The sequence below is a fragment of the Labeo rohita genome, chromosome 9 (genome assembly GCF_022985175.1).
Source record: "Labeo rohita strain BAU-BD-2019 chromosome 9, IGBB_LRoh.1.0, whole genome shotgun sequence".
NCBI classification, from domain to species: Eukaryota; Metazoa; Chordata; class Actinopteri; order Cypriniformes; family Cyprinidae; genus Labeo; species Labeo rohita.
In genome coordinates, this window is record NC_066877.1 from 831,393 (window position 1) to 850,556 (window position 19,164).

At 34.9% G+C, this 19,164-nt stretch overlaps 1 protein-coding gene across 1 annotated transcript; it reads right to left on the reverse strand.

The window, feature by feature from the left end:
* Positions 1–120: 120 nt before the first annotated feature.
* On the reverse strand, positions 121–18,900 carry LOC127170781 (uncharacterized). The gene is made up of 8 exons (XM_051119019.1): positions 18,669–18,900; positions 18,073–18,374; positions 5,051–5,168; positions 3,632–3,748; positions 3,022–3,213; positions 2,657–2,809; positions 2,087–2,288; positions 121–1,589 (listed from the first exon to the last, which is right to left on the reverse strand). The coding sequence occupies exons 1-7, from the start codon at positions 18,898–18,900 to the stop codon at positions 2,185–2,187; spliced, it is 1,218 nt and encodes a 405-aa protein (XP_050974976.1). The 3' UTR covers positions 121–1,589; positions 2,087–2,184.
* Between the last annotated feature and the right edge of the window lie 264 nt (positions 18,901–19,164).

Here is a 19,164-nt window from a genome sequence, read left to right on the forward strand (position 1 = left end):
GTGCTTATAACAGAGTATCTGCAGCATTTTCCAAATCAAATGTAAGACTTTTAAGAAGCTTTTAAGACCTACACAAATATGACTGTAAAAAGCATTTTTTATGATTTAATTAGATACATACAGGTTTTCACTAAAACCAAAAGTTTTGTAGAATGATAAACTTCTAAAATGAGTCAAAAGTATCACTTGTCATATTGAAACGATTATTGTCAATCATTTATATTAATTTAGTAACAAAATATTATTATTCATATTTTTATTATTTATTCATATCAGTTTATTATTTCGATTCTTATAACACATTAGCATGAGCTGTCGATCTACCAGTTCCCATTTACAACTGTGTGTTTGCGGAATAAAAATATTTGTAGATTTTTTTATTTGGTCTAAACTAAATCCAGACAGGTTTATTAAAAATGCAAATTCATTTTTCTATCAGCAGGCTTCCACACTAAGGGCATTACACAGAGCAGCACAGGACCTGACTTTGAAATATGCAGCAATTATTTATTCAATAAAATCTTTAAAAAAAAAAAAAAAAAAAAAAAAAAAAAAAAAAAAAGTAGTGCTGTCAAACGATTAATCACACTTTTAATCACATACAAAATAAAAGTTTAAGTTTGGCTAATATGTGTGTGTGTGTGTGTGTAATTATTATGTATATATAAATATGCACAAATTAATGTATATATTTAAGAGAAATATGTTACTTATGCGTGTATGCAAATAATCTTGATTAATCGTTTGATCGTTTGGCTAAAAAAAAGTTACATTGTCACATGAAGCCATCATAAAAATCAAAAAAAAAAAAATCATAATTAGAACTGACTTATGGTCTTAACTTCAGCAGAACTAATAAAATTTTTTAACTGTGTAAGGACAAAACGGACAGTGACCATTTAAAATTATTTAAAAAATAATCTTTAAGAAAAAAAAATTCCTTTTTTTTTTTTTTTTTTTTTTTACTTTTTTACTTCAATTTTCAATTTTACTTCAATGGTGTGGTAATATAAAGTTACACAAGAGTTATATCCTATTACACACTCATACCCCTATAATACCTCCACCCCCATACCCCATACCCCTATATCCTACAACACCCCTCTGGAAAAAAAAGGCACAGACCCTCTGCTGCTGATGCACTGCAGAATAAGAATCTGGGGAAAATGCAAGTAATGAAGAAATAACTTTTACATTTCAGCCTAAATGTGGTGATAGAAATAACAGCATGAGGTCACCAAAGTCATCTTCATGAATTTGCTTACCAGATTTCATGGCAATCTGCCCAATAGTCATTGTCAAAAGTTTAGCCTTGAGTTTTACACTATAGGAAAGGTCACAGGGTCACCGCAATCAATGGGAGTCTCTTCTTTTCTTTTCCTTCCTTTCCTATACTAAGGTTTATGCATCTTCAAGAAACATTCATGTGCTTAATAAATTGCTTGGCAATCTACAGATACAGGCTTATTTTCAACAATATAGAATGCATTCAGATTTTGATGTGGTTAATCAATCAGTGTAGTATCGGAAAATACACAGATACTGGGCAAGTCCATTTCCTTCAACACAGTCCTTTGTGCAGCTTCCATCTGGAGAAATACAGAAAAACAATATGAACAAGGTGTGGAAAGCATGAATAAATACACAAATAAATTATGAAGAGTAACAGTAATGGGGATTTTTCCATCAACACTCTTGAAAAAGCATGGCTTGAATTAACATTGACTTTCACTACAGGCTCAAGCTGTTCCACTTCCATAATTTAGCCATGTCGAGCCAATTTAGCCTCTTTTTCCTCCGTCCAAAACTTCAACCGGCCGACAGTTTAGTGACTTGACCAGCTGACTTTGCTACAAGCTGACTGGCTGTTGAAACAGGTGCCATGCCTTATATTCTATAACCAGCATCTGAAGATTGACAAGCTGAGTTGCAGCGACTGCATCAGCCATCTTGAGTCGAGCTGAGACAGGCCAGTTGATGTTCCTGCAATGTTCCTAATCCAGGCTTTTCCTTAATCCACCTTGATGGAACATCCCCTGGTCTATGTTTGAGAGCAAACAAACATACATATGAATAAATTAATTACCTAAATAGTGTTTTCTTCTTCATCCTCACTGGTGTCTGGACTACTGAGGCCACTTTGATCTTCTGCTTCAACATGTAGAAGGGCAGAGGCCTCAGGGCCTAAAGCAGTCTTGTACTGTTGGAGGACACTTGCAACCTTTCTGACACATCTGACAGTCTTCTTCTTAAGAGACAGCAAAGTCCCTCATTTCCCTTGTCTACATCTCAAAAAACAAAAGAGATACCATTAAGGACAAACAAAAAGACGTTTTGTGCTGCAGCCAATGTCTAGTAGCTTACATCTTTCTTCTTCATTACAGGTGTGCTAAAGTAACACCTTGTGTAGCATTCAAGAAGTTACATCAAGATTAATTTCAGCTTTCATGTAACAGCCACAGAACAAATCTCTTAAGCAAATGTAGACTTGATACCATATTGAACAACTATAATCCCCTTTTTATTATGTGCAAGCCAAATGACCATGGCAAACAGAACAATAACTGTTCTACTCCATCCGAGTTCTATGACTGAGACTGAAAGGTTTTTTTTTTTAATTCATACTTTAAATGAACAGGGTTTTTATTCAACTTACCCTCCTCAGCTATCTTGTTCTTGAGAACCACTGCCAGGCTCTGCAACCATGTGCAGTGTTGTGCCATCTCCAACACCAAAATGCTTTTTTCCTCTTGCAGTCGCATTGTCAACATCACTTGGTCATGCAGTTGTTTCTTGATTAAAATGTTTGCTAAAAATCAACAACAGTTAAATACATACATGAGACAATCTGTTCATGAGCACAATAACACACAAACATGTACTTTTTTTAGTCAATCTGATACTAAAGAAAACTGAAAATATGTGCATAAACTAAAATGACAACACTCAATATGTTACATGCATGTCTTAGTTCAGTGTACTGTAAATAAATTCTTGTGAAGCATCTGAAAACTGACATACCACTGCCATGAACCTCCCACGGCCATATTTGAGACACAGTGCTCTCTCCAGTCAGGGAATGCTCCACCACAGCTACATCAATGTTACTGGCAGAGTCTAGTACAAGACCATTGTATTTCTCAATCTCCTGAAGAAGGAGCTTTTTGTCTTCTGCCAGCTTCCTTTGAAGGCGGTGGCGAAACTTGCTGCTGTCTACAGAGACAGGAGGTACAGGTGGAGAGGTTTGTGACAGCACTCTCCAATAAGGAAAAAATATACTGCACCAAAAAAAAAAAAAAAAAATGAAAACAAACTACAGCAACTGAAGTATGTGAAAATTTCATTTTAGATTTACAAACAGGTAAAGTCCAGTGTGTAACATTTACATTCCTGGAAATAAGAATTGCTGTGCTTTAACTACTTTAGAATGGGCAGTTTTTATCTAAATACAGTCCCCTTCCACAGAAACCACCATGTTTCTACGGTAGCCCACAACAGACAAACAAGCACTGGCTCTAACCACTATTTCCTACAGACTGGACTATTTTACATACATGTATTACATATATTTTTGGAGTAGGGTGCACACAGTAGCTTGAATATATCAACCTATTATATTCTATAGTTATACCATTCTGACGGTAAAGGGTTTGCTTCCGCTGCCTCACACTAAGGTAAAGCCCTTCAATTGACTGCTGAAGTCCTCTGTGTGTGGCGCCTCGACTGGCATTAGATGTATCTGGTGTCTCTGTAGAAATAATGGTGACAGCAAATTAACTGTTAAAACAACACAGAACCATTTCAGTGTTTGAATTCGTATTTGTATTTAAAACTCCTTTTAATCCAACTTCACTGAACTTGGTATGTGCACTTCCTGCAGGGAAACTGAAATACCCAACATAAATGTGGCAGAACATCTGATGGTGACATGTAGTTTGCTATAATCCATAGATGATCAGCCTATTATCTTACCTTTATCTTTATTACGTTGCATGTAAAAAAAAAAAAAAAAAAATTTCAGATAGCAGTGGAAAAGGAAGATGCTTCCACACTGCAAAAAAATGCAAATACATATTTTCCATTTTATGAAACATTTTGAGTCTCAAACACTAAACAATGCTGTTTTCTTGAAACGAAATAAAAACCCTTGTCAGACCAACAAAATTGCCGCAAATGTTATTCCAACTAGTCAAACACAGTCTGAACAAAGAATTTCATACTGTTTAACTTTTAAGGCTTTGTAAGTTCCCAGCATGCATTGCAGCATAAATAAATTATCCAGTTACTGTTATAGGATTATTGTTTTGCTGTTTGCTTACTTCATTTAAACTTTTTTGTTGTTGTTTTGTCATTGTTAGTTATTTGTTGTACCGCGACGTAAAGATCTAATCTTTTTAATATTTGCTGATTGCCACCGTTCTTGAGGTTTGTGTATCTAGTTTTAAGGCCTAGATACTTTCAACCACTTACAGCTGTTCTCTGGATATCTTACTCTTGTAAAATGCTTTATAAATAAAAACATTGTCTATATATTAGATTAAGTTATTCATAATATTTTGTATGTTCAGATATTTATATAACAAAATATATACAAATTATATGTAAATAGGGACATAGTAGTATACTTAAAATATGATATGAAGTTCGCTTAAAGAGGACTTATGAGTATACTTACAGTATAAAACTACTAATCTAGTAGTTTACTGAGACTATACTTCAAAGTGTGCTACAATGTATAAAAAGTATTTAATTAGTAAACTATCAGTATATCAATAAGTTCAGTATACTAGTACAAACTGAAAACATAGATGTAAACTAGTTATGTACTCAAAGTTTACTGCTGTTACACTTAAAGTATACTTAAAAGTATACTTTTATATACTAGAAAGTGGGCCAATTTAGTCCCAAGGAGTATTAAAATAGTACATTTAAAAGTATACTACTAGTACGCTGATATTTGTATACTTACTACATAAAGTATACTTTAAAATATACTTGAACTTTACTTAATAAAATAAACTTGAAGTATACTTCTTTTTGGTAAGGGTACCGCCAGCTGCCCATTCCTTCACATCAGAAAGCCACTGTGACGCCACTTTACCTCTGCAAAGTAACTCTGTTTTTAGTTCAGCTAGCCTTGCCGTTTCATCCTGGAGTCTCTGACAAGTCTGATAAACAGTGTTATACAATAATCAGGACTTTGTACAATTCAAAACAGGCCAAGTGCATACAACAAAAGGATACACAAAACAATTAATAGGAGACTTACCTTCACATATCTTGTGGAAAGTGACTGATGTGGAGAGAGACTTTTTTGTGGTTCCACACCATTGCATACAATGTAAGCATATCTGTGCTGTTTAAAGCATATAATGAGGTCATGATGCTAAAAATATAAAATATTCAAGAAGATTGCAAACAATTACCTGCTTTGGACATACATTTGGTTGTCAGGGCACAATGTGAGAGTCAAGTCAAGTCAAGTCACCTTTATTTATATATTGCCTTTAACAATACAGAATTGTGACAAGGCGGCTGTACAATATTAAATAGGAAATAGTACATCAACAGTGCAAAAGGGCAACAATAAACACTCAATTTTCAGGTAAAGGTAGTTAATCAAATACAATAAAATAAAATACAATATCGTGTGAAGAGAAAGTGTCCCCAACTAAGCAAGCCAGAGGCGACAGCACCAAGGAACCAAAACTCCATCTGTGACAAATGGAGAAAAAACCTTGGGAGAAACCAGGCTCAGTCGGGGGGCCAGTTCTCCTCTGGCCAGACGCAGAGGACTCACCAGGTTCCCGTGGTCTTGTGCCGACGGCCGTCTAGGTGACAAGGTCTTCACTGGGGATCCGTCTCTGGGGCTCATCTAGTCGATGTGGTCTCCGTTGACATTCAGTGCTGTAGAGGTCGTCTCTAGGTGCTGATCCACCGTCTGGGCTGGGTATGGACTGGATCCGGGGGACTGCAGTGACCATCTGATCTGGATATGGACTGGATCTGGTGGTTAAGGTGACCTCGGAATAAGAAAGAAACAGACTAATATTAGCATAGATGCCATTCTTCTGACGATGCACTGAGTACATCGGGTGTTATGGGAAGCGTTCCTGGTTCCAGTTGAGCTAATTAATGTAACCTAACAATCCTTGAACGGATTTGAATTATAAGAATATGTTGATGTGTTATGTGTAAACAAGGTTAAAGAGATGGTCTTTAATCTAGATTTTAATCTACCTCGTGAGAGGTAGCTGTTCATTTGCTCAATCTTCTCACCGGCGGTTGTCCCTGCTCCTTCCTGGTTCCTACCACTCCACTTAATCTATTAATAAATGGTGGAAAAAATTCACTTTAATTACATGGGTACAGAGGTAGTTGAAGTGGGAAGGAAATCATGGTCGGACTTATATAGTTATATTTAAAGCTTACATTTCTTACTGCTTTATGTATGGTGTCTACAAATCTAGACACCGCACTGTCTTCAGCCACAAAGAGCCCCTCAAAAAAAGGCAGGATCTTCTGAGCTGAAGGAGGAAAAATGGGAAATTTGATTAATTGTATCATTGTATCATATATTTAATCAAATCATTGAATAAATATATAAAGTAACTAAATAAATCAATAAAAAGACTAGAAATAAATAAAACGACCACCTTGTCTCTCTACAAAAGCGATACAGCTTTCTATTTCCATCTGCAGAAACAGCCAACATTTCTGGCATGCAGGCTGGGCAGGTGAAAGGAGCACCACAGCAGAGCTGGTCTTCCTCAAATGAAGCATATGAAAACTCCAAGAAGCTGCGCTGCAGTGCATCACCATTGATTTGTCCAGTCAGGAAGATATACAGAATGAAATAGTATATGTGATGATGTCTGCTTCAGTGTTGGCCAGTAACTAATTACTAATAAGTTAGTTACTGTAATAATATTACTTTTTCAGTAACTAGTAGTGTAACTAATTACTAATATGATTTCAGTAACAATACTACAGTTACCATCCATAAAAAAGCTTAGTTACTTAGTTACTTTTGATGCCTCAACATCGCTGATTTAAAATCCAACAAACAAATAATTCTTTATTTATAGATTTATTTTCATAATTTTCACAACTCACACATGCATGTGATGTCCCTAGTGCAGCAGGCAAGCTTGAAATATGGAAAAGCTTATAATCATTAGATAGAAATATTGTGTTATATTGATTTTGTCAGGAAAAAAAGATGACCTGATCACTGTTGTGGAAGTTGTGGCTTTACTTTTTTCTGGCATTACATCCCACCCACATCCTTCTGATCAGCATGTGGTACATTATATTACTATAATTAAAAATCTTTTTGGAAAATTAAACTGTTTCTAACAAACGTATGTGATTTGATAAAATACATAATGAAATATAACTGTATATGGGTAACAGAGAAATTACAATTAGCTTCAAGCTACACGACAAAAAAATGAGATTAATACGACACTTCTACTTGAATGTCACTATCAATCACTATTGAGTGTCTGTAAAAACTGCAAACCAATGTGGATTTTGGCCAAATGATGAGGCAGAAATACGTTGTTCTAGAAGAATTTTATGTGGAAAATACAGTTACGACTTCTGTGGGACGTGAAGAAAAAAGTAATGTAACTAGTAACGTATTACTGTTGCCAGAAAGTAATAAGTAAAGTAACAATATTACTTTTGAAAGGAGTAACTAGTAATGAGTAATACATTCTTTGAGTAACTAGGCCAACACTGGTCTGCTTAAGAAATTTTTATAATATGAGTAATTACACCTACTCTTCCGCCAATCTTAGTGTGATGCTCCAGCAGCTTTGCGAAGGCTTGTCTGGAGAACCCCGGAGAGATTACCTTGAGTTCCTAAAAAGAGCTCAGGAGGTCCAGTGTATTAAGTGTGGAATTAGTCACAGAGGCTGGCCAATATCCACTCCTAAGGAGGTCCTTTAACTCAAAAGTCCACTGATGCTGGCACGTTTGACATACATATAGTGGCTGATGCAAGTCAAAATGTCCTTGGAACAAAAAAAATACATTTAAAAATTAATTTTACAACAGTTATGTGTTTCTGCACAGTGTGTCTTGATAACCATCACACTGCAGCCTTGACATCATTCAATTTCTGTTAAAAAGTTGTGTGACACTATGTGCTGTAAGCTGAATCCCACCTGTCACAAAAATCAGTGACTTCTCTTATAAAACATTTTTTTTTTTTCGGTTGAAACTCTGAAGATTAGCAGATAGGCTGTCGATTCAGTAAATGATAAGCTATTTCCTCAAAAAAGCTGTTTATTCAGCCTCTCCTCCTTTGACATCTGGTCTCCTTCTCTACACCACAGCTTTTTTGGCTAAAGGTTGCAGGCTTACCTTCCAGTGGCTTTGGTATCACACATTGTTTACATCTGTCAAATTCACTAAATTCTAATTGGACTAACATTTTTTTTTTTGGTCTGTCTTTGTTTTGGATAATGACAATACCATGTGCTATACCATAGGTTTTGACATGACGGCAATTGTAAGCACAATGCCACAGCACACTAGTATGAAAAACATCAAATCTACAGTAGAAATCTAAATAGTAAATTGTTTTAAATGGTGAAGTTGGTGCTTTCACGGGAGCAGTCTGGCACCTTCATAGTCAGCAAAATGCAACCTGGCAAAAAAATAAAAAATAAAAAAAAAAACTCACTAATTTAGATTATTTGTAACTGGCTGCAGACACACATGAACAGCAAAATGATGGCTTTCGTGAGAACACACTGTACCTTGCTCATGGATGAGATATCCATCTTCCCTTTAATGGCATACAAGGTTGGTGGAATGGCTTCAAAAAATCCATGAATGACAAATTCCCTGTTGTGGAGTGGCTGTTTTTTGTGACGTAATACATCACAATCCCTACAGAACCACTCCTCGGGAAGACACTCTGTGCACCTAGGGAGAATAAAAAATGTCTAATATATTATTTCAGGTGAATAACTCACATAAAGTATAACACACTCAATTTAAGCTATTCCAAATTTAGTTATACACTAAGTTTAATTGTATTGGACTCCATAGTGGCTCAGTGTTTAGCACTGCCACCTTACAGCAAGAAGGTCCTAGATTTACTTTTCTCATAAATGTGGTTCCCATAAATGTGGGGTGTCCAAGTTTTATACCACCCTAAAACACATGCATCCTAGCCTATATAGCAGGGCACTTTATTTCTCAGCAAGCCTACCCTGGTAATTTAAAGTTTAATATTCATGAAAACCAACCTAATAACAGCAGGCTCATGGCAAAGCCAACACAATGGATGACCAACAGCCTCTTTTGCGATAAGGCATTTTAGGTGGCAGGGCTCAACGCTAAGGATTTTTTCTACTGGCCCGGTCGGACTCATTTGACTCACGTTATATTTTATTTTAATAAATAAGCTTATATGACACCAACATTTTACATACCAAATAAAATTGTACAATTCTCGATTCCAATTTCGATACCACTCCTAAACCGTAAACTAAAGTCCAAACATTATTTGTTTGTTAAAAAAATGTAATTATTATTAATGTTTTATTATAAAAAAATTAAAAGATGCCTTAGGGATAAACAGCAGACAGACTGAAAGAGCGCAGACTCTCGGTCTTTCCCAGCAGGTGGCGCTTATGGAATAAGAGCGATATTACGTTTCTATGGTTACCGCTGTAAATAAAGCAGCTCCGTGTTTATGAACGCTACTTTAAATACATCATACATGGGCAAATGAAAAGAAAACGCCATGTAAACAGTCAGATCCCCACACACATACATTCTCATAAACCACAGTTTCAATATTTAGGATAATATTTCACGCATTGTACACCGTGATCCTTGCTCTGCCTGCTACAGTATTTTTTTTTCTTTGCGTTCGTCTTCAGCGTCTCCGGCCTCTTTTAACTGATGTCTAAGAGACGGTCATATTTCTAAACACATGACATTTTGAAAGAAGATTGCATGCAGTTCGTGTGCAAGCCGAAGAAGAGATCGGTTGAAATTATGTCCGGTCGATCGGTGCATCTGTCTCCACTGTACAAGTCATGTATTGATCATTGTTAAAGCTACAAAGCTAATACTTTTGTAGGCTATTTTTCCATCAGAGAGGCGTCTCTCCGTGATCGCTTAATTTGAAATTATCAAGGTTAAAAAACACGTGCAAATGATAAACTTTCGTGAGGACGCGGCAGTTGTCCGATCGGGCCAGTGACATATTCCTCAACTGTCCCGAGCGTCTTTCACGCTGGCCCCGGTCCATCGGGCACTCCTTATTGTCGAGCCCTGTTAGGTGGTATGGTCTTGCTTCTTTCCAGCGATGAGGCTTTCTGCTGCTGAAAAGACCATGATGATGCAGAGCTTCTTTGAGGCTCAGCAGAAGGATAAGATGCCAAAATATCAGAGAGGCTCTCCATATTTTTTTCTGTAAAGAAAATATGAAATAAAGTCATAAGGGTCCATTTAGATGAGGACCAATTAAAAGTCAACTGATAAATATTTAGCATAATCACATGATTCCATTCAGTTCCAAACTAGCCTAAATATTTAATAAATTGTGTTCTTAATCCATTTACTGCACTGTCAGTTTTGTCTAAGCAGTTTTTCTTTAACGACACATGGTTTTTAGATTGATGTGATTTACCAAATTCCTCTTGAGGATTTAGTTTTGCTGAGGGTACAGTAAGTGGGACGTCCACACTGGATGACGAGGAGTACCCAAGAGGAGGGTGTGTGAGCCTTGGATAATCTATGTAAAACAGTACATAGAAGAATAACATGTTATACTATCACTGTATTCATGTTTTGTTTTTTCAACCCAAAGCTGAAGAATTTGTGAAAGCACACAAATTTTCTGTTAAGTACTTGGTAATGTCTTCTAACAGGATATATGCCGAATGTCACCTGACCAAACCTCGAAAACAGGTATCATTGCTTCCGCTCGTCAGAGAATGTGTTAATAGCTGTACTGTATTATGGCGATATCGATGGACTTTTAAAGTAATCAGTTAAACAAGTTGGCTGTTTTTATTGTTGACATTTTTTCCGATTTTTATATATAAATGTTAGTTAAAAGGACATTGGTTAAGATCATCTTTAATGTCTACTTTGAAGGCAACTTGAGTAAAATAGCTTCATATTTAACGAGACATATGCAAAACATGTGAACCAGAAGCAACGAGAACTGTTTAGCAGAATACAAAAGTCTGTTGTGCATAACCGCTATAGTGCCACCGAAAGGTTTATGTACGTTTTAATGTCTTTTAGATATTGGAACATTTTAAACTCTAAACAATTAATTACAGTGTTCTAATTTGATTTGGTTCACCATTTACATGATTCAGACATAACCTGGAGCTGAAGCTTGGTGTCACCCTCCTTGCCTCCCCCTTGGCTTGCCACGCCCTAAAAGGTCCCTTCTGGAAGTCTGTGGAGGGTTTCCTTCACAGCATGCATGTTTCCTCTCCACAGCTGATGTCTGTGTGTTGGAGTAAAAAATTCTTGTAAGACTGATGTTGTTAAAGGTACTGGATCCAAAAGACAGGTAATTCGTGAAAGGAAAACACAACATACTGTGTTAGTAAGGTTTTGAACATCTTAAAATGAGCCTTGCTATAGATTATCCAAGGCTCTGTAAATTGGGGGGATGGAGCTCCATTCTTTAAAAAAAAAAATCCCTCATTTACATATGCAAATGAGCATTATAGGATGTTAATTACTTAAATTTACCATGCAATATACCTGCATGACATATCCTGCATTTACATTCAGTACATTTTTACTTTACATTATCCCCCATTCGCATGTTCAAGTATAAAATGATTTAGGTATATAAAAAAATCTTACCATGGCTTCAGCTAGAGCATGGTCTAATTTCAGGTCAAGAGCCATGTGTCTCCCCTCTTGGTAGTGGGGGATCCTGTGAGTCAAGTTTATGTTTGGTCGCCATAACAACACAAACAGATACAGACAGACTGACAAAGATGGATATGACAGACAAGTAGATAGAGACAGATAGAGAGGAAGGTTTGTGAAATAAAGAGTGAAAGATGGATAGAAATACTGAATAGAATATGGATATTAGTGAGACAGATGGACACAAAGGTTGCAAGAGATAGACAGAGACAGAAAAAGATAAAAAGACATAGATAGATAGATAGATAGATAGATAGATAGATAGGTTGGCTCTTAAAAGTGCCTTTGGGTTCAGACAGATTCTGACAGGTTCGGACTAGATTTGGACAGGTGACTTAATTGACAGGATCTGGAAGGAGAACAGAAAATGTTAATTATGGAGTGTTGAGTAGTTATGTTAAAATAAAGTTTAAAAAGTGTACCCCTATAGTGAGAAATTATAAATTTCTTACAAATACTTAAGGTAAATGAATAAGAAAAACATGTTTTTCTTATTTTCTGTATGCTAATGTGCGTCTGGGGCTTCCTTATCCCAGATTTAAAGGCAATGTTATGTGTGGTAATGTTAGGCCAAGTTATTTCATGTGTGTGTGTGTGTGTGTGTGTGTGGGGTGGGGGTTTATATCTTTGTTGCGATTGGCTAAATAGCCTACACTGCTGGACAATAACCAATAATTTGTATTCTATTATATTTTTTCCTGTATTTTTTCCAATTTGCATCACAGGATAAGGCAGAAAATATATTTCATAGTTTCCATACTGTAATAAATGCTATGTCAACAACACTGCTTTATTTATATACCACATACCATATATTTCATATATTTGTCTTTCATCCTTTCATCAGTCACAACATTTCTGTTTTTATTAAGCATAGCTACAGCAATGGCTGGATACCTTTTTTTTTTTGGAGTATGCATTTTTTTTAAAGCTTTATTTAGTAACAACTTACACAAATGTGTAAAAATAATAACAGCAAGAAGTCAATAATAATATGACAAAGGTAGTAACAATAATAATAAACAAGAAAGCAGAACAGAGCTGCTAAATAACACGAAAATGAAGAACTATATACAGAGGAGTATAAATAAATATAAGAGTCCTTAAAAGGGATACAATTTCAAAGGTTTACAACAATCCATAGTCTTTTTGGCCTTAGCATTCCTTACGCCCTCCGAAGCATTAAAATACTGACGAAGCTCAAACTTAAAATGCACAAAATTAGGTGTACTTATTGCCTACCAGCATTTATGAATGTGATATTTCCCAAACATAATAAACAAATTAAGAACAAAACTAACTGGTAACACTTCATAATAACGTTCAGTAGTAAGTCATTTATAAGTGATTAGTTAATGATGAAATAATCATTTACAAAACATTGACAAATGATTAATAAGTGATATGCTAACAATTTGTGTATGTTTTGTTAATTCATTTACAAGTCAATTACAAGTTCATTTACAAGTAATTAGTTAATGATGAACTAATCATTTACAAAACATGACTATGTGTTTATAAATGATTAATAAGTAATATGTTGAAAAGCACACAAATGCAATTATTCTAAAACTTTTTTTTTTAAATAATAATAAATTATTTGAGGTCAAGTGAATAAATGTGTAAACCCTTTCTCTCATCAGCACAGACTTGTGTTCTGTGTGGAGTGTGTGGGATCTAGTAATAATGTGAACCAGTTTTACCCTCCACTGAAGATCAAATCAGGTGCACAGCGCTAAAATACTCCATTTGTTTACCATCTTTACCCTCACCAGTCAGCCCTTACATTACAGTACACACAACAAATATTCAAAACCTGTTGTGTAAACATAAGATGAATAAATCATTTACAAATCTTTCTGCATCCCCTAATCTAAAGTGTAAACTATTCATCAGTTGTAAATGTTTTACAAATCTGCCGGTTACAGGTTGTGTGGGTATACACACTGGGCGGGGAAAGATCTACGAATGATGAGTAAAAAATTTACAACTGATGAATTGTTTACACTTTAGATTAGGGGATGCAGAAAGATTTGTAAATGATTTATTCATGATGTGATCTTCAGTGGAGGGTAAACATTTCAATGATTGACATTTCAATTACTTATAATTGATTAATAATATATTAACTAGTAACTTATTAACCATTGACTAAGGATCTGCTTGATTATTTCATGATATGCTATTTTTTTTTAAGGATAACTTACAACAAATTTGTTAATTGTTAGCATATTACTTAATCATTTGTGAACGTATAGTGATGTTTTGTACATTTTTAGTTCATCATTATCTAATCACTTGTAAATGATTTATAACTTAATCTACAAAGCATAGATAAAAATACTAACATATCACTTATTAATCGTTTATGAATGCATAGTCATGTTTTGTAAATGATTAGTTAATTATTAACAAATTACTTGTAAATTACTTGTAAATGAATTAACAAAACATACACAAATTGTTAGCATATCACTTAGTAATCTTTTATAAATGTTTTGTAAATGATTATTTCATCATTAACTATTTGCTTATAAAATATTGCAAAAACTTTCATCATTCATTTTACAAAACCCACATTTTAAGTCAATGTCATTCTTAAATCTTTTTATAACCTCATTTACAGGGTAAATACGGTGAATAATTTTAAAAGAAACCTCACAAATCTTATTGGTAATACAGTATCTTCTGGAGACCATAAAAGCCTCCTCCCACTTGTCCTGGAAGCGAGAATTCCAGAAACTTTTAGCTGGGGGAATCCTAAAAGGCCTACAAATCTGTCTAAGAAAACTATTGTTGCATTTTCTATCAAGAATACCCACTCCATCTAACTTTAAATTTAAATCAATAGCTACATTCAGATCAACAACATCAGTAAAATGCAGCAACTGAAGAAGACCAGATGGTATGGTACCAAAGATGACTGCATAGCCCTTTGCAGAAATTGGAATTTTGATTTTATCTACAAATTCTCCATAAGAGAGTAAGCGACCATCATTCCTAAACCAATGTTCAAAAAAAGTGTTTTATTCTTAAATTTAATATCTTTATTGTTCCAGATCAAACATCTGTGTGGAGAGAAATTGTGTTTGTACACCAGTAACCAAGATAACAGAGCTTGCCTATGAAAGTTAGAAAGCATAATGGGGATTTTATTAATGTCAAAGTTGCAGTTGAGGAGAAATTTAATACTGCCAATTTTATCAAAAACTAAATTTGGGATATAATACCATAATTTGTTATTAGACTTAATACAATTTTGGACCCATTTAACTTTAAAAATAGTATTAGCAGCTTCAAAGTCAACAGTATTTAAACCACCTTGATAATATAAATTACCTAATATATCTCTATTTAAGTAATGCGGTCTATTCCTCCAAATAAAGTTATACATTTTCTTGTTAACTTGCCTAATAATTGACTTTGGAGCATCCAACACCATTGCTGTATAAGCTAATCTTGACAGCCCTTCAGCTTTTGATTAATATCCTCCCAGTCAAAGATAAATCTCTAATTAACCAAGCATTAAATTTTTTTTGTTCTCTATCAATTAGTGGAAGATAATTTAAATAAATTCTTTCCTTTTGATTTTACATATTTTGATTCCCAAATAAGATACTTGGCTTTTAACTGGTATTCCACACAGTTCCACCACACCGTCAGGTGTGTCTTTTAAAGGGAAACAACTCACATTTATTGATATTTACAATCAAGCCTGAAACTGACGAGAACGTATCTAAACAAGTAAGTGCTACATTTATTTCTCTCTCACTTCTCAAAAATATGGTTGTGTCATCTGCAAGCTGTGAACATTTTATTTCTTTGTCAAATAAACAAATACCCTGAAATGGATTCTTTTTAACATAAAGACACAACACTTGCATAACTAATAAAAATAAGAAAGGAGCTGCAGGATCTCCTTGTTTTACGCCTCTAGAAATATTAAATCTGGGAGTTGTTCCAAATGGCAATTTAATAGAACTATTGCAATTACTATAAATTGTACGGATTGCTTTAGTAAAGTTATTACCAAAGCCAAAAAAAGCTAAGAGTATCCATCAAAAATGAATGATCCACAGAATCAAAGGCTTTATAATAATCAACAAATAATATATAACTTTCATCCTGAATTAAGAAATTATAGTCAATTAGGTCCAAAACTAAACAAATATTATTTCCAATATATCTTGCCACACATAAAACCAGACTAGCAATCATCAATACTTTTATCTAAACAAAGTTTCAGCCTTTCTGCAAATATAGTTGATAACAATTTGGCATCATTATTAATTAATGATATGGGTCTCCAATTTTCAATACTAAGTGGATCTTTACCTAACTTTGGAATGAGGGTTATTAAACTTTGAAGCATTGTAGGCAGCATTTTCTCAGCCTCCAATATTTCCTGAAAAACATGTAAGAGAAACACAGAGACATCTTCTTGAAAGGTTTTATAAAATTCAGCGGTTAAACCGTCATTACCCGGGGATTTATTATTCTTCAATTTGGCAATATTTTTTTGAATTTATTTTCTTTTCACAATTTTTTTGAGTCCTCATCTCTTACTGTAGAATTTGTTTTAATATTATCCAAAAAAGATAGCGCATCTAGAATACTGTCATCTTTAGTATATGAATTTTTATAAAAGTTTGTTACAAACTGAGACATCTCACTAGCATCAGTTCGAAGACTCTTTAAAGAAGATAATTCAGTATTTCTCTTTTTCAAATTAAAAAAATATTTTGAGTTCATTTCTCCTTCTTCCAACCATTTACGTCGTGACCTCATAAAAGCTCCTTTAGCTTTATTCTCAAATATTTGATCCAATTCAAATTGTAACTAATGTGTCTTTATCTATCTGAGACAAATTTCCATATATAAAAGTAATTTGCTTAATTATGGAATCCTCCTTAACCCTTCTGGCCTTGGCCACTTCTTTTCCAAAACTGATGGCAAACTTCCTTACTGAATACTTCATAAATTCCCAATGTCTCCCATATATTTTAGAGGCACTCACCTTCTTATAAGAATCCTTTATAATATCTTTAACCATTTTTTTAAATTGTTCATTTCCAAGGAGGGAATTATTTAACTTCCAATAATTAAACCCTGATCTTTTTCCAGTCAAACTATCAAAATTAAACATAACGTAAATCATTTTGTGATCAGTAAGAATGGAAGGAATTATATCAATTTCCTTAACTTTATGTGCAAATTCTTTAGACAGTAACCAGAAATCAATTCTGGATTGTTTGGAACCATCCTTATTACTCCATGTAAACTCAACTTTATCAGGATTCCTATTTCTCCATTCATCAAGACAAGCAAGATGCAAACATAAATCATTAATGAAAGAAAAACAATACTGACGTACATGCCGTGGGAGTAGACAGTCCAATAAAGGATTACTGACATTGTTCCAGTCCCCACCCAGAACTAAATTAGCATCAGAAAATGTTAACAACACTGAAAACCTCCTCTTCGAAACTCTGCAACAAAGTTTGATTCTCAGTTTTGTTATTATAACCATAAATGTTTCCTAGAATAACAATATTATCTTCTGTCTCAACTACCAAAAATATCCATCTTCCAAATGAGTGTACACTACTTTTAAGTATTTTTCCCTTAAACGTTCCTCTTAAAATCGCAACACCTGCAGAGTTGCTGCTTGCATAGGACAGCCAAAGGTCATCTCCCCCTTGATTTTTCCAAAATTTGTAGTCAGATTCCAGAGCATGAGTCTCTTGCAAAAAATAAAAGTCTGCCTTGAATCTTTTAAGATATTAAAAAATAGCTTTTCTTTTTAACATATCACGAATACCCCTCACATTATATGAATATAAACATAACAACATTGCGCAGAGAAAAAAAAATTAAAAAAATTAAAAACAAGTGATGAAGAAAAGGCACATCAAACGCCAATGAACAACGCAACCTAATAAACAAATAACTAAAATCACTAATCCAGTGTGTATTTAACCGAATATATCATAGAGATGTGAGACACAATACATGCAATTTACCTTAGAGTCCAACGTTCTTAAAAACAAAGTGACAGAGGAGCTTGTAAGTGAATATCTCAAATAGAGATAAAATACTTAAACATGTGAAGCAAACGGCTGTTGCTCACTACACTCAAACCTCTTTTCCATCAATTATTGCTTTAGCTCCCGCATAAAAGGCTCTTTTTCCTTTTTTATGTGCAGCATCAATTTGAGGCCACAGTTTGTTCCGAGCCTCCATATCCTTGTCTTTTGTCGTCAGGTCCTCTCCAAACCGGAACTTCCTAGATTTCAGATATTCCGATCCTCTAGCATTCTTCCAAATGAGATCTCTTATTGACCTGGCAACAAACCTGATGATAACTGGTCGAGTTTTTTCCGCGTTCTTCCCACCAACCCTGTGGCTGACATCGATGTGCTGTTGACAAGCCTCCTCATTTTCTGGGATGACAGAGCAGCAAATTTGAACAACTTGGGCTTTAACATCCTCACCTTCCTGTTCGGCCAGGCCATACAACCTCAGATTCCATCATCGTTGGTACCTTTCCGTTTCGTTGAGTTTGTCCTCCAATTCAGTTATACATTTCTGATGATCTACTCCCATTGCTTTCATATTAGAGATTTCTGCTTTTACATCCTTTAACTCCTGAAAGAAATACTCCGTGGCCTCTTTCAAAGAATTTACACACTCCCGATTTTGCTTTATTTCTTGATTCAGAACAGCTGTATTCTGACTCATCTTTTCCACCAATATCTTGACGATATTATCTTGTACCTCCCCAAGTGTGGGTTCAGGTCGGCTTCTCTTAGAGTCCGGAGTACTAGGCTCAGATTCAGGCAGGGTTATGAGAGATGTATTGGTACCATGTTTACGTGCATATGAGTGCATGCCCGTCTGATCAGGGGAATCCTTGGCGCGCCCAACTGCCGTTTTATCTTTGCTCTTTACAGGTCTCTTCTCTGCCATTGTATAATTCAGTATGCCAAATACAGACGAAAACTGAAAGCGTCAGACTGTTTCTTCACAATGTCTCACAAGTTAACACTGCACACCATTAAATAATTAGAGTTATCGCTGTTCATTTGGCGCAAAAAGAAAGTTACTTTTTAAGCACAGAAATACGTGTGTGTCTCGGTCGCCATCTTGGCCGCATCCCAAAAGCTGGATACCTTTGTCAATATTAGGGATTTTTTTACTTCAGGATTTTTGTACTTTCTGCGCAAGAGCGCC

What these genes read in the sequence shown, in the direction of transcription:
- LOC127170781 (XM_051119019.1), bottom strand. Translation starts at nt 18,900, where the DNA reads ATGGCAGAGAAGAGACCTGTAAAGAGCAAAGATAAAACGGCAGTTGGG. An exon ending in CAATAATTGATGGAAAAGAG is followed by an intron (nt 5,169 to 18,072) that starts GTTTGAGTGTAG and finishes ACTGTTTATCAG; the next exon opens with ACTTGTCAGAGACTCCAGGA. An exon ending in AACCCTTTACCGTCAGAATG is followed by an intron (nt 3,214 to 3,631) that starts GTATAACTATAG and finishes CTGTCTCTGTAG; the next exon opens with ACAGCAGCAAGTTTCGCCAC.